The 16677-nt window shown below is 42.1% G+C and overlaps 1 protein-coding gene and 2 long non-coding RNA genes across 3 annotated transcripts; all 3 read left to right on the forward strand.

The window, feature by feature from the left end:
• Positions 1-8699: 8699 nt before the first annotated feature.
• LOC134216149 (uncharacterized) lies at positions 8700-9200 on the forward strand. Its single transcript, XR_009980524.1, has 3 exons — positions 8700-8925; positions 8993-9061; positions 9120-9200. It is a non-coding gene; the product is annotated as an uncharacterized LOC134216149 (long non-coding RNA).
• Positions 9201-12348: 3148 nt separating this feature from the next.
• Positions 12349-15112, forward strand: LOC134209678 (uncharacterized). The gene is made up of 2 exons (XM_062685683.1): positions 12349-14058; positions 14126-15112. The coding sequence occupies exons 1-2, from the start codon at positions 12349-12351 to the stop codon at positions 15110-15112; spliced, it is 2697 nt and encodes an 898-aa protein (XP_062541667.1).
• A 553-nt stretch (positions 15113-15665) lies between these two features.
• Positions 15666-16031, forward strand: LOC134216150 (uncharacterized). Its single transcript, XR_009980525.1, has 3 exons — positions 15666-15777; positions 15845-15913; positions 15971-16031. It is a non-coding gene; the product is annotated as an uncharacterized LOC134216150 (long non-coding RNA).
• The last annotated feature ends 646 nt before the right edge of the window (positions 16032-16677 follow it).

Consider the following 16677-nt stretch of genomic DNA (forward strand, 5'->3'; position numbering starts at 1 on the left):
ATTTTTAGCAAATTTGGATATAATTTGATTGTGCACACGTCATTTAGAGATTGCATGGAAATTACTATGAAAACTGACCCTTATGTGAAAGACCGTTCCGTGAGGTGGCCTATGAACTAATCAAAAATAATCAATAAAGTGACTACACAGGCTACTTCTCAAGCTGAAAGGCAGTTGTTGTTGCGAAGCGATTTGTCGTTTGGAAGCAAAGTTATGAAGAAAACAAAAATGATCATTATTGATATTGATGTTATTCTTTTACGTGTTAAATTAATTTTCCCAAGATTCAGTATTCCTTTAATAACTTTTCTTGCGAACATCAAATCGCTTCGCAACAAAGACGACCTGTTCCCTTGTAAAATTTTATATGCTGCCGATTTACTCATATATTTTTAGACCTTAATGGCAAGCGTTGGAAAACGGTTTTCCATGAAAATTACTGTTTTCATAGTAATTTTCATACAAACTTCAAACCGCGCGTGCTCACTCAAATTACATCCAAACTTGCTAAAAATTTAAAATTTAGGAGGATTATTAAAATGGCAGATGCAATCCTTTAAGCATTGGGGAGCAAAAAAGTCATCGGTGACATGAACGCTCAGGTAGGAGGGAGGATATCGGACCGGATAGTCTGCATACCGCATGGAAGGACAACGGCCAACGATGCCTAAACTTTGCAGCCTCCCGAATGGTAGTTCGAAGCACTTTCTTCACCCGTAAGAATATCCACAACATGGAAATCACCTAATCAAGAAACGGAAAACCAAATCAACCACGTTCTAATCAATGGCCAATTCTTCTCTGACATCACGAATGTTCGCATCTACCGCAGGGCGAATATTGAATCCGACCACTACCTCGTTGCAGTATGTCTGCGCTCAAAACTCTCGACGGTGCACTACACGCGTCGGCTACAAGACGGTAGACTAGCCCAAGACTACGCGCAGCAGCTGGAAGTGGCACTCCCAATGGATGGGTAGATAGGCGCAGCGTATCTTGAAGATGGCTGGAGAGATATTCGATCCGCCATTGGAAGCACCTTAACCGCTGCACTACGCACGGTGCCCCCGAAAGAGAGAAACGATTGGTATGACGGCGAATGTGAGCAGTTAGTTGAGGAGAAAAATGTGCGAAATTGCTGCAACACCGCACGAGGGCGAACGAGGCACGATACAAACGGGCGCGGAACAGACAAAACTCGATTTTTCGGAGGAAAAAGAGCTAGCAGAAAGATCGAGACCGGAAGAGACGGAACAACTGTACCGCGCTAATAACACACGAAAGTTCTATGAGAAGTTAAACCGTGCACGTAAAGGCCACGTGCCACAGCCCAATATGTGTAAGGACATAAACGGGAACCTTCTTACGAACGAGCGTGAAGTGATCCAAAGGTGGCGGCAGCACTACGAAGAGCACCTGAATGGCGATGTGGCATACAACGGTGGCGGTATGGTAATAAATTTCCGGCGCCGAATCTTCACGAAATCCAGGAAGAGATCGGCAGGCTGAAAAACAACAAAGCCCCTGGAATAGTGACATATTTATTCGATCAAGTGGCATAATGATATACCAGTTACTAAGGGTATGCGATAAAATACTTTCTCCTGGCGAAACGAAACGAAACGAAATTTAAAATGTCTAGATTGATTCGAAACGAAACGAAACGAAATCAAGGTCTATTTAATTCGAAATTTTTCGAAACAAAACGAAATTTTAATTTTTTTCCGCGGATTTTTTTTTTAATTGCTTATGTGCGCAATTTAAATTAAATTTTTGGAAGTCGAAAAAGGCCGTTACAAATGTTTAAATAAAATTATTTCCCACTGCTCGAGGGTGGGTGGGATTTTCGGTGGATAATAAAAAAAATCAAAAAATTCCGTGGATTTGTCAAAAATTGTTTTGAAAATCCTCAAAATTATTAAAAAACTTTTTGTTGCCCCTCAAAATATTATTTTTGGGCAAAAAGATATGAGGGTGAGACATAATTGTTTTCAAATATTTGTATTGGCCTAACTGTTACGCAACAAATAGAGTTTTAGTAACAGAAGAAGCAGGATATGGAAGCGGTTTCAAAGGAATTAATCGTGAAGCATATGCCCCCGAATAATATCAGTTTGAAATTATTCTCGTGATGAGCACCTTTTATTAAATTATCGTTTATTTGGAAGGCTCATTTGCCGTGAAGCGTTGCGGAGCCGAAATCATGTTTTAATAAAATTTTGCATGATTCTTATACAAAAATGTTAGTATTGGGAAACCGAAAGACTCGCGGTTTGGTCGAGGTTAGGGAATACAATAATACAATAGAAAAGGAAGGAAATTTAGGGTGCTTAAGTATTTACGATGCTGATGTTCACAATGTTTACATTCTTGGCGATGATTAACGTCTGTAACATGTGATGAGCACTTAACGGATATAATTGTGTTAAAGCTCTTATTTCACCTTAACATTAATTGATAATGTTGAAGCATACTCCATATCGTCCTACAGATGAGCAAAATGTATCCGCAATACAACCAGCACGAGCTATCAAAGATTCGATAGCGAATTCGATCATCGATCGATCCACTTCATAGGTGGCAAACCATCTGAAATTTGTTTATCTTGCGCTTTCTTTTTAACAAGGCAGCGAATTAAGACAGTTTTCTATGGATTAAATCTATAAAAAATTTATAGTTTGAGGTGCATATTTCTTCAGAGAAATCGATCAATGCAGTTACGCCCTTATAACACTATGCGCGAGATATGATTTGTCATGTTTTTTAAATCACCCTTTCTGAGATGTTCTATAAAGTTCGTCGATTTCTTCAATTAAGGCTCAAGAAAAGTTGAAAGATGAAAAGAGCTTTCTGAATGATTTACCACCGGCGGTGTGCAGTCTGTCTCTTTAAGTCCTTCGAAAAATTGTAATTGTAGTAGTGCCATACTGGGAATACCACAAACAGTCATTCAAAAAATACAGATCTATGTAGTGTTTTTTTTTGTTTCCCCTTAATTGCAAGAAACAGCTGCTATGGACTGTACTTTGACAAATTCCATACAACGATCTAGAAATACCTACGACTCTGCGATGTTACATACATATTTTGCAAATAGTTAAACAATATGACAAAATTTCAAACCTGTAGAACTGTATGTATATTTAGTTGATTTGCTGAATATTGTCTGTTGTATTACAGATAACACATACTTTCTATGAGATTCAAATTGTAGTTTGAATGTGAAATGTTGCACATTTTCTTTTTTTAGGGCCTTTTTCATGCTCTCTTAACTCTTGAACGGTGCTCACTGCTCATTCATATGCTTAAACCTGGCTCAATGCCTAAGTGGAGGTGAAGGCCTTTAGTGAGAAAGAGGCACCCAGACTTCGTCAAGGACGCAAGAAATCCACGACCTTGCTTGCTGGACAAAGTCATCAGTATATTTAATTCATATTAGGGACTGTCCATAAACCACGAAGACTCTTGAGGGGGGGAGGGACTTCGAAAAAGTCTACGTTAGTCTACGAAGGGGATCGGGAGCGTGTACCAAACGTCTACGTAAACTGTTTTAATTTTTTTTTATACAATTTATGCAGCAGAAATAAAAAATATAATAAAGAAAAATCTAATGAATTTCACTGAAGTAATAGTCTGAACTACGGCTTAAAACTATCATGGATTTCACCAGGAAATTCTTCTGTGTTGGGCAGGAAAATTGTCCAAAGTATTCTACAAAATCTTTCCAACTTTTTACCAAATTTCCAAATGGTTTTCATTGTAGATTCTACTGGAAAATCTTATGATTTTCGGCAAGAACTTCTTTGAAAACTTTTTTTTTAGAATTTTTAAGGGAAATTGTGTCGTAGATCAACGGATTTTTGTTTTTGGAATTTGCAAAGGAAGGATTTTGGAATATCCAAGAAAAAGTCTTTGGAATTTTCAAAAGACATTCTTTGGAACATATGTAAGGATAATTTCCGCGAGAAACCCTTCACAATTATCACTGGAGATTTTGTGGTAAGTCTTTGGGTTTTTTTTTTAATTTCGGAAATTCAACGGAATTTTCAAAAAAATTGTTCAAAATTTGCACGAGAAATTGTTTGAATTTCCCACTTTTCGAGTTTCCACAAAAAAAAATTATTTATTTTTGTAGGAAAGCCTTTGTGATTTTCATGATTTTTTTTTTTCGAAATTTCAGAAAAGTCTACAGAAGGGGGAGGGGGCTTGAAAATCTTAAATTTCGATGTACGTGGTTTGTGGACAGCCCTTACGAACATATTCACTTTAAGTCTGACGTACTAAAAATTGCGTTAAAATCGACTCATTTTCGTTAAAAATAGGATAACCTAAAAATTTTGGTAAAGATGCTTTTTGTTTTCTGTTGAACATTTCTCGCTTAACATTTCAAAAGGACCTAAGTAACATTTTTTTCATGAATTAATTTGAATAGCGCAATCAACAGAGCAACATGAAAGCTTTTGATTGCAGTACTCAAATTAATTCTTGAAAAAAATGTTACTTAGGTCCTTTTGAAAAGTTAAGCGAGATTTCCAACAAAACACTAAATACGTAGAGCTAATGATCTGATAGGCGTGGGTGTTCTTATAGTTGCGGTAGTACAATGTGCGTTACATTTACGAATCAAACGCAGCAACCCATTACGTCCAATGATAAAACGATATGTCAATATACGAAGCAAATGAAAACCGCTTTGATTATCTTCTAAAACTGATGCATATCTGGAAAATATCTTACTAAATTTTCGCCTGTGCACCAATACTTGCGGTAGTGCTCCTACAGTTGCGAGCCCCGTAAGAAAACAATGAGATTTGCCACTTTTGGAACACTAATTAAAAAATACCGGAACAATGTACCAATAATTAGAGCTGTTATTTAAGGACGAAATACATGCAATACATGGAATACATGAAACACAATTGAATCAGTTAAGAAATTCCGTTAAATTTCGTTAAAAGCTAGTTTTTGATGGCGAAATTTATGAAAATTAACGAAACGAAATGAAATCAAAAAATCAGATTTCGCCATGCTCAAATTCCGCGAAATTCCGCGGAATTTCGTTTCGAATCACTTGAAACGAAATTTTTCGAAATACCGCATTTACCGCAATACCGCATACCGCTTACCAATTGCATACATTTATGGTGAAATTGTTGGAAAAGATTCATGTATGCTCAGATTAGTGTAATTTTCCGCGTCTGTATTTTTTACGCGCTGATTAGTTTTCATTTTTTTTTCTGTGTATGGCAGCTAATGCACGAAAACGGATTTCCAGATAAACTGACACGGTTGATCAAGGGGGCGATGAATCGGGTGATGTGCGTAGCTTCAGGGGCATTCTTGAGTCCCTTCGAAACGCGCAGACGGTTACGGTTACGGTCTCTTCTGTTTGCTATTCATCATCGCTTTGGAGGCAGTGATACAAAGTGCAGGGATTGACACGAGTGGTACGATTTTCACGAAGTCCGTCCAGTTATTTGGTTTCGCCAACAACATTGATATCATGGCACGTAATTCTGAGAGGATGGAAGAAGCCTACATCAGTCTGAAAAGCGAAGCTTAACGTTTTGGACTAGTCATCAACACGTCGAAGACATGATAGGAAGAGGCTCTAGAGAGGACAACGTAAGCCACCCACCACAAGTTTGTATTGTTGGTGACGAAATCGAGGTGGTTGTAGAATTCGTGTACTTGGGTTCACTGGTGACCTCCGATAACGATACCAGCAGAGAAATTCGGAGACGCATCATGGCAGGAAATCGTACGTACTTTGGACTCCGTAAAACCCTCCGATCGAATAGAGTTCGCCGCCGTTAGACCGGTAGTCCTCTACGGACACGAGACCTGGACGATGCCTGTGCAGGACCAACGCGCACAGGGAGTTTTCGAAAGGAAAGTGCTGCGTACCATCTATGGTGGAGTGCAGATGGCGGACGGTACGTGGAGGAGGGGAATGAACCACGAGTTGCATCAGTTGTGGGGAGAACCATCCATCGTTCACACCGCGAAAATCGGAGAACTGTGGTGGGCCGGGCACGTAGCCAGAATGTCGGACAGTAATCCGGTAAAAAAGGTTCTCGACAACGATCCGACGCGACCAAGAAGGCGAGGTGCACAGTGAGCAAGGTGGATCGATCAGGTGGAGGACGATTTGAAGTACCTCCGCAGACTGCGTGGTCGGCGTCGTGCAGCCATGGTCCGAACTGAATGGAGAAGACTTTTATGCATTGCACAGGTCACTCCGGCCTTAGTCTGAAATTAAATAAATAAATCTATATTTTTTTCTTTTTCACAAGTGCTTTTCACTTGGGTTGTAGAATGAAACAATTAGATAATCCACCTAATGTTAAAGAAAGATAAGAAAATAATCGTCACCACTAGGTAAAGGAACAGCATTTTTCTCAAAATCTTCTTCGCCAAACAAAACAAACACATCGAAGAAAACCAACTCAAGCGCAACCTTGAAATCAAGATCGCAAGATGACGCATTGTCGCCGCGGCACTCTTCCAGTCAAATCATCCGCAACACAGACAAGAAATTGACGCTTTTTCGAGTGGGTGCCATATGCCACAGCATGAACGACACCTCCAGCTGTGTTTTTTTTATTTTTGAATGGAAGGGTAACTGCGGGCTGGCTTCGCGGTAATTTATGCGTTTTGCCGCCAAACAAGGGATACACTTTCCGATTCCACGCTTGCAAACGCGATTATGTCAGCAGGTACGACTTGATTCAGAGGCCGCTGGCATTCTGTTGGCTTCGGTTCTACATACGCTTTAGTGGGATTGAGCACAGCGCGTGAAAGATCACGGGCTAGGCAAATTGAGCACGTAGCCTGATGACATTTTGCACACGTGATGAGAGGATTACTGACTCTTGGACTCACGGAGTTGACCATCACGGTAATGAAATGTTTTACAGAGCACAATTAAGTAATTGCACAGCAGCTGACGAAGCATAATGTGACGTATGAGATCGAACATAACAACTGAGTAGCTGGTTGTAGTCCGTTAGAAAGACATTCCAGCAAAGTAATTATGATTCCTTAAAAGGAAGTCCGAGCTCATATTGAGCCGCTTCCATTCCCATGTCAGTACAACTCCACTGGTTGGGAGAATAAATTATGAGAAAAATCTGAATCCGCTAACTCATCACGACTTCTCTTAGCTGTATGAGTTTGAGTTTATTTCTATTCAACTCATTCATCTGTAGCATTTACGTAGATTCTATTAGCTTAGACAATAGACATCGTGGGTTCACCATAGCCATTGTATCTGAATAAAGTCAAATCATAATTTTGATCGGATGAGTGAGTTATTTTTTTTAAATTCTGGATGTCTAAGTATCGGCTTGATTTCAAAAGAAACTGCCTAAAATCTAGTTTCAACTGTAAGTACTAGTTTCTTACGTACAAGTACTATTCAACAGTTAGCAGATTAGATGACTTTTTCGCGATCTCAAGAGTACCCTATCTTACGATACCTATCCAAAACAAAACAGAACTCGGTTTCAAAGCAGCATCGAAACAGACACGAGCAACCTTTGGCTTGAATCTTTTTCTATTGCCAATACTTAGTACTTACTGGTTGGTATCCAGTTGAAGTGCACGCTATGAAATAGTTAACTCCGATGAAGCATATGCCGATAGAAGTACACAAAACGGGCTGCATAGCTATAATTAAATAATATGCATGCTCATAGTACACATTACACTATGCAGGTATCTTGCGCGGTAAGTGCTGCTGCATCTAATGTGGGCTGCCGACATGCCGCCGTACCCGTTCAGAGCTGCCGCTTCAACAGGGCAGGAAAAGGGGTCAAGTCGCTTTACAAGATGCCGAGAAGTGTCTCATACCCGTACCGGAGAGCTGCCAGTCAACCACCGACGACGACGGCGATCGCGGATTCGTTACAATCAATACTGTGAACAGTTTCGCCGCTCATTAAACTGCGCGCTGTGCGGTGTCTCATAAAATCGATCCAAGTTGCTTGTTCCAGCGGGTCTAGCGCCTCACCTAACGACGAATAATTTTTATTGTTGGTATAAATATGACCGGGCTCGTATCGAATTCGAATAAGGCTCAGCATGCTGTTGCTCACCACCGACCGTGTGGTCAATGAGTACGTGATCGAGATGAGGCCAACGCCTACTTTACGATTCCCGAAAGGTTGCAAAGCAAATGATTTATTCGAGTATATCACCATTTGTGTTGGAATAAAAGCTCGCTTGGATAAATCAATTTTTAGGGGCCCGTGTGTTACATATGCTTTATGGTCTGGGTTGTGCCGAATCGATTCAAATGCCAATAAAAATACACTTTTTGGCACAAGTTTACAATCAATAACATATTCATCACATTTCAAATTAAAATCATGGGGTTAGAAGCAAAAGGGTGTCAGTGACATTTTGGACAAATTTATATTGACTAGCGAAATATGCTTTGGTTTTAGAGCGTTGCAGCAAAAAGATGGGCAGCTTTTATTTTGTACACTAAAATCGTCATATGATCCATACCACTACTAACCACAATCCAAGACACTACCAACTACGTCTAAGGGGAAGACTCGGATAAAACAAAAAAAATTAAAATATGGGACCGTTACGAAATAATGTAAGATTTTGTACGTTAGTAGCGTCTTTTACTTTCGATGGATTTATGAGATTTATACACCTGTTGGCTAGCGTATAGCTGCCAGCGCGCATCTTTCTTCTCAGCAACCTTATTCACTCATGAGGACCGACGTGACAGGTAACATCAACGGCTGTACGGATGGGTAAGAACACAAACAGAAGAAAGGAAAACAAATCACTATATTGAATTGAAGACAGCGTGTGAATTTCTTATCCTAAATCAATTATAAATAATACTTAACTATCCTATAACTATTAGTGCTACAATCAATCTATTTACAAGCTTAGTACTAGGTAATGATAATGAAATTATGAAAACATGAATTCCTATGTTAATGTTAATAATGAACTTAAATCCTAGATTCTTTCCACCAAGTAGCTGAAACCAACCTAACCCTTATCTACTTATGCTGTAAAGTGCACAATCACGGTATAAACATGTTAAGTGAATTCCCTTGAACAAATCCAAACTCTATTCTAATTAGTAGACACGACAGACAGATTTCGACAAGACAGACTACGACTGACAAACTACGAACGATCATAAAGGGGACTAAACGTAAGTTGACTATGTCCAAACATGCGATTCATAGAATTATTTATTTGCATAAGATTAACAAAAACTGATATGGAACATACAAACATATAGATAAATACTACACTAAAAATGATTACATTAACAAAATTTTTGTACAAATTACCCCTCCCCATCAGGAAAATTATAATAGACCGTAAAACAGCACCAAATTCCTGTGTTTTAATACGGCGATTATAATTGCGGAATTAACCCCTTCAGTCCCGTTGGTACGAAACCAACATATTATAATTTTCGTTTATCGGTCTGTCAACAAAAATGTCGCGTCTCGAGGTGCCGGTTAAGGAAAAGGTTTCAAAGAAGCCAAAAGGTGGAAAGTCGAAGACGAGCATAGAAGAAATTGTGAGTGGTGAAGTAGTGGTAGTGGTCACGGATGATCCAGAAAAGGCGTTAGAAGAACGTACAGTGGTTGGTCGAACCTGTAAATCCTGTAAGGGTCTGGATAATGAGGAGATGGTGCAATGCGACAAGTGTGATAAATGGCATCATTTTAGCTGCGTTGGAGTCACAGAGGAAGTAGAGGACTATAGTTGGAGTTGTCCAAAATGCGTATCTGCAGCATGGGTCCGACGAGAGGGTTCAACTTCCAGCAAAAATCTTCAACCAGTTGGTGAACCGAAGAGCAGTAAAGCAGCACCACATCCGAAGCAACCGAAGGAGTTAAACGCCGTGGATAAGATCAACCCACAAGCAACAGGAGCCGAGCATGGTGGCAAGGATCGCGACGACAAGAGATCTGAAAACAATCTGTCGCAAACGTCATCTCGTAGGACTGCCCGCAAGTTGCTGGAACTACAAATGCAGAAGTTAGAGGAAGAGCAAAGTCTGGCGAAAGAGTTTCTGGAGCGAAAGTACGCCCTCCTGGAAGAAATGGCCAGTGAAAAGGGTTCCACGTCTAGTTGCAGTATGAGCCGTGTACACGAATGGCTGCATGACAACATTGGTCAACAAGAACGCGCCTCAATTCATCCCGACACATTCAATCCGTCCCAGCATTCTACGCAAAATCATTATCAAGCGACGGTTGTTCAACCAAGAGTAACAACAAACCATCATCGTTCGGTGCGGCAGGATCATCAGACCGTTGACGCAGGGCGGACGTTTTCCTTGAGAGATGTCTCCAGTGTGGTTATTCGACCGAATATTCCTTCGGCATTCAGTCATAGCAATCGACGCATCAACGAAGAAGTACGAGCATCGATGCAAGCACAGCATTATTACGCACGAGCGCCGGGTAATGAGGGGCACAGATCCCAACACCGTACGGTAGGAGAAACTGAGGCGGAGAGCTACGCAATACCTCCAGTTGAGCAGTCAGGAGGAAATCAAAGATTCTTTTCCGGCGAAATTGTGTCGCTCACGAAAACTCAGCTGGCGGCTCGCCAAGCTATATCAAAGGATCTTCCTAACTTTTCCGGAAAGCCAGAAGAGTGGCCTATATTCTTCGCATCTTACACTAATACAACTGCCATGTGTGGTTTTACGGATGCAGAAAATGCGGTAAGGCTACAAAAGTGCTTATCAGGAAAAGCCTACGATGCCGTCAAAAGCCGTTTGATGCATCCTTCAAACGTGGGAGGAGTCATTTCGACACTTCGTATGCGGTTTGGGCAGCCGGAAGCTATCATCCATTCGTTAATAACCAAAATAACGATGTTGCCAGCCTTGAGAGAAGATAGACTCGAAACCATAATGGATTTCGCAGTTGAAGTCCAAAATTTCTGCGCTACAGTGGACGCATGCCAGCTGGAAGAGCATATGTATAACGTGTCGTTATTACATCAGCTGGTTAGTAGACTGCCTCCGACAATCAAGCTAGATTGGGCCAAATATCGTCAGACGCTTCCTAGAGTAAATCTAGCCACCTTTGGAAACTGGATTTATTCACTGGCTGAGGCTGCCAGCACGGTGACAATCCCAGGCATTCAAGAGCCGAAGTGTGTAAGAAACGAAACGCGTCCTGCTAGGAAAGGTACTGGATTCCACAATGCACATCTAGAATCACCTTCATTCGATCGCGTACTGCGACCGGAAGGCTATCGCAAAGCGACGGCCGTTGACTGCCCGGTATGTAAGCAAAGTTGCAAGTCTGTTGAAAAGTGCAAGCAGTTTCTAGAACTATCGCGAGATTCTCGGTGGGCTGTTATCCGCGACTTCAATCTCTGTCGGCGCTGTTTGGGAAAGCATAATGGCGGTTGTAAGGCCAAGGCTTGTGGGAAGGACGGCTGTACCAGAAAACATCATGAACTTCTGCACAACGAGAAAAGGATAGAGAAGGAGACTGTTTCTAACCCAAGTGATCCTAAGCCAGGCACCAGTTCCTCAAGACATGATTGTAACATTCATCGGTCCAGTTCAAGCGCTGTACTATTTCGCTACTTGCCGGTGACAATCCAGGGGAGGAACGGGTACGTGAAAACATTTGCCTTTCTAGATGAGGGATCAAAGCTTAGTCTGATGGATCAGGATCTTGCGGACGAGCTCGACTTAGATGGAGTAGAAACGCCATTATTTCTTCGGTGGACCGGTGGCACTGAACGCTGCGAAGAAGAGTCCCGTATCACGACAATCACAATTGCAGGAACCCACGATGGAGCGAAGAGATTCAAGCTGGACGGAGTACGCACGGTGAAGGAGCTACAACTGCCAAAACAATCTTTGAACGTGGGCAGAATGAAGCAACAGAACTCATACTTACACGGTTTACCTATCGATTCGTATGAAGATGCTCGCCCCAGAATTTTGATAGGTCTACAACACGCACACGTAAGTCTGGTCCTGCAGAGCCGAGAGGGGAAGCAAGATCAGCCTATAGCCATAAAAACACGTTTGGGATGGACCATTTGTGGCGGAAGCTGTGGGGAAAACGTTCCTAGTATGGTACATTATTCGTTCCATGTTGGCTCACGTGACGATCATTCCGATGAGGAGTTGCATCGAGCAATGAAAGAGTACTTTTCCATCGACAGTCTTGGAGTGATGAAGTCAAGCGAAACCCTACTTTCTTCCGATGATCAGCGAGCTTGTAGAATGCTTGATTCTCAAACAAGTTCTTAGGAGACCGGTATGAAACGGGATTGCTCAGGCGATACGATGACATCCGCCTGCCAGATAGCCGACCGATGGCATTCCGCCGTTTTCAGTTGTTAGAAAAGCGGATGCGCAAAGACCCGATGCTGGGCCAAGCCCTAGATGAGATGATGAAAGATTACCTGGCTAAAGGATACATCCGAAGGCTCGCAACAGGAGAAGAAGCAGACCTATTGACACACCGAACCTGGTATTTGCCCGTATTTCCCGTTTTCAACCCGAACAAGCCGGGAAAAGTGCGAATCGTGTTTGATGCAGCAGCCACTATCTTTGGAATATCCCTGAATTCCGCGCTCCTAAAAGGCCCGGATCAACTGTGCGCACTTTTCTCCATTCTTCTACAATTTCGGGAACATCGTATCGGTTTATGCGGCGATATCCGGGAAATGTTCCACCAGGTGCGAATACGGGAACAGGACCGACCGTGTCAAAGATTTTTTTGGAGAGATGAAGACGGAGAAATAGCTACGTTCGAGATGTGTGTCATGACATTTGGCGCTTGCTGTTCACCGAGCAGCGCACTGTATGTAAAAAACCGTAACGCGGAAAGGTTCATCGGCAGCCATCCTGGAGCGGTGGACATCATCATCAAACGGCATTACGTAGACGATATGTTGATAAGCGTGGAGTCGGAAGCAGAAGCCATTCAGTTAGCAGAAGATGTTAAATTCGTACATTCAAAAGGCGGTTTTGAAATCCGCAACTGGGTAAGCAACGCCCCTGTTGTGCTATCGGCTTTGGGAGAAGGTGATATTAAAACGAAAAACCTAGACCTGTCTGCAGAAGCTTCAACGGAGAAAGTTCTAGGCATGTGGTGGTGTGCGGAAACCGATAAGTTCACCTTTAAAGTAGGCTGGACGCGTTACGATGAAGCACTGTTATCTGGAGAGCGTAGACCGACAAAACGAGAGATACTGCGTGTGCTAATGTCTATCTTCGATCCCCTCGGATTAATCGCACACTTTCTCATTTTCTTGAAGATACTTCTACAAGAGGTCTGGCGTTCTGGTGTTCAATGGGATGACGAAATCGGTGATCTTCTGTTTGTGAAATGGCAAACTTGGCTACGCGTGTTACCTGAGGTTGAAAATGTTCAAATACCACGATGCTACTGTAGTCAGATGATCCATGGAGAACAAATAGAGCTACATACGTTTGTCGACGCCAGCGAAAACGGCTTTGCAGCCGTATCGTTCCTGCGCTTCTGTGACGGCGCGCAAGTGAGATGCCTTCTTGTTGCAGCGAAAACACGCGTCGCACCGCTGAAGTTTTTATCTATCCCTCGACTTGAGCTGCAAGCTGCTATTATTGGTGCACGATTGGCGCAGACTATAATCGACTCTTTGTCCATTCGAATCACGAGACGTCTATTTTGGACCGACTCTCGGGATGTGTTGTGTTGGATCAATTCAGACCACCGACGATTCACACAGTTTGTTGCACATCGAGTCAGCGAGCTTCTAGACTCCACCGAACCATGCGAATGGCGCTGGGTTCCAACAAAGGAAAACGTAGCGGATGACGCCACAAAGTGGCAGACAAGGCCAGATCTATGCTCTAACAGCAGGTGGTTCAATGGCCCGATATTTCTTGAACGGACTGAATCCGACTGGCCACAACAAATAGCCTCAAGTAAATCAACGCCGGAAGAGCTCCGATCCCATCTGATTGCACATATCTCGACGCCGTCTCCATCGTTACGCTATGAGGATTACTCCAATTGGAAAAGATTAGTCGTTGTAGTTGGACTACTATTTCGTTTCTTGGCAAACTGTCGCCGAAAAAGGCAAAATCAACCAATTCGGACAGGTCCTCTGCACATGGAAGAGCTACAAAACGCAGAGCAAAGTATTATACGAGAAACTCAACAGCAAAAAGTATCCGCAGGAAATTGCCGCTATAGAACAACACAAGCGTGTAGCAAGAAGCAGCCCAATTTTCAAATCAACGCCGTTTTTAGACGGCAACAAAGTTCTACGGATGCGCGGCCGGACGTCGAACTGTGTTTTCATCAGCGAAGAAGCGAAAAACCCGATAATTCTTCCCCGTGACCACCACGTTACCACATTGATCATATCCCACTATCACACTAAATACCACCACCTCAACCAAGAAACCGTAGTAAACGAATTACGTCAGAAGTACTCCATCCCACGAGTTCGCGTTTGCTGTGCCAACGTTAGGAGAAACTGCCAACGTTGCAAAAATGAGCGAGCCACGCCCTCGCCTCCAATAATGGCGGATCTGCCTGGTGCAAGGTTAGCGGCATTCTGTAGACCATTCACTCATGTGGGGATTGATTACTTTGGACCAATGGAAGTAGCTGTCGGACGCAGAGTTGAGAAACGATGGGGAATGTTGGCCACTTGTATGGCCACTAGAGCAGTACACATTGAAGTAGCTCACTCGCTCAACACGCAATCCTGTGTGATGGTCATACGCAACCTAATTGCTCGACGTGGTTTACCGCGGTACATTTATTGCGATCGTGGTACCAATTTCGCAGGGGCTAACGGAGAATTAAAGCGTGCTATGGAAGAACTAGATGATGAAGCTCTTATGAACGAATTCACCAGCACCGAGACTACTTGGTCGTTTAATCCGCCTTTGGCTCCACACATGGGTGGGAGCTGGGAGCGTTTAATTCGTAGCGTGAAGAATTCGTTGAGGTCATTGAAACTACCGCATCGACCATCAGACGAAGTTTTGCGCAATGCCTTGATCAAAATTGAGAATACGCTGAACTCCAGGCCACTTACGCACATTCCCACATTCAGCTCCAGCTTTAACCCCTAACCACATTCTCCTTGGAAGCTCCAATGGAGTGAAACCGCTAACTACGCTCGAGAATTCTAATTCCATCGTACGTCAATGCTGGCGTTCTTCACTAATTATCGCCAACCAGTTTTGGAAGCGTTGGCTAGTAGAATATTTGCCAGAGATAACAAGAAGGACGAAGTGGTACTCCGACAGTATGCGGTCAGTGAAAGTTGGGGACATAGTCATCATTGTTGATCAGAAGTTTCCTCGAAATTGCTGGCCAAAGGGGAGGATCATAGCAGTTCGTCCCAGCCAAGACGGAGAGGTTCGATCAGCAACAGTTCGTACAACTGCTGGAGTGTATGAGCGGCCGGTGGTCAAGCTTGCTGTACTGGACGTCGATCGCGAAGAGAAGTAGCCGGCTAGGAGTCGGCGTACTCGGGGGGAGTGTTGGCTAGCGTATAGCTGCCAGCGCGCATCTTTCTTCTCAGCAACCTTATTCACTCATGAGGACCGACGTGACAGGTAACATCAACGGCTGTACGGATGGGTAAGAACACAAACAGAAAAAAGGAAAACAAATCACTATATTGAATTGAAGACAGCGTGTGAATTTCTTATCCTAAATCAATTATAAATAATACTTAACTATCCTATAACTATTAGTGCTACAATCAATCTATTTACAAGCTTAGTACTAGGTAATGATAATGAAATTATGAAAACATGAATTCCTATGTTAATGTTAATAATGAACTTAAATCCTAGATTCTTTCCACCAAGTAGCTGAAACCAACCTAACCCTTATCTACTTATGCTGTAAAGTGCACAATCACGGTATAAACATGTTAAGTGAATTCCTTGAACAAATCCAAACTCTATTCTAATTAGTAGACACGACAGACAGATTTCGACAAGACAGACTACGACTGACAAACTACGAACGATCATAAAGGGGACTAAACGTAAGTTGACTATGTCCAAACATGCGATTCATAGAATTATTTATTTGCATAAGATTAACAAAAACTGATATGGAACATACAAACATATAGATAAATACTACACTAAAAATGATTACATTAACAAAATTTTTGTACAAATTACCCCTCCCCATCAGGAAAATTATAATAGACCGTAAAACAGCACCAAATTCCTGTGTTTTAATACGGCGATTATAATTGCGGAATTAACCCCTTCAGTCCCGTTGGTACGAAACCAACAACACCCAAGCCAATAATTGCTTGCAAGACCCGCAAGAGTCTATATTACGCAATCTCTGTCTAACAACTATAAATAAATGTTATCTTTGAACCGCCACACAATGTTTCCTTTCAAGGGAAGCGTGATCGAAATCATGTTGGCGTCTAAAAAAGCATTTTAGACCTAAAGGTTCTTCAGCAAAGTGATTCCACTAAATAATCTTGATTTTTTGGATGTTTATATCCACCTAGAAGTGGGAAATAAAATAGATGTTTAAATATCGATTTTGAAAATTCACTTTGTTTGGCAATGTTGTGGAGAAAGTCATAAGAATTTTTTTTTTCTGAAGACATTATAGGTCTATCTCTGAATTTTAAAGGTCAAAACTGATTTTTGAA

This window comes from Armigeres subalbatus, chromosome 2 (genome assembly GCF_024139115.2).
Source record: "Armigeres subalbatus isolate Guangzhou_Male chromosome 2, GZ_Asu_2, whole genome shotgun sequence".
NCBI classification, from domain to species: domain Eukaryota; kingdom Metazoa; phylum Arthropoda; class Insecta; order Diptera; family Culicidae; genus Armigeres; species Armigeres subalbatus.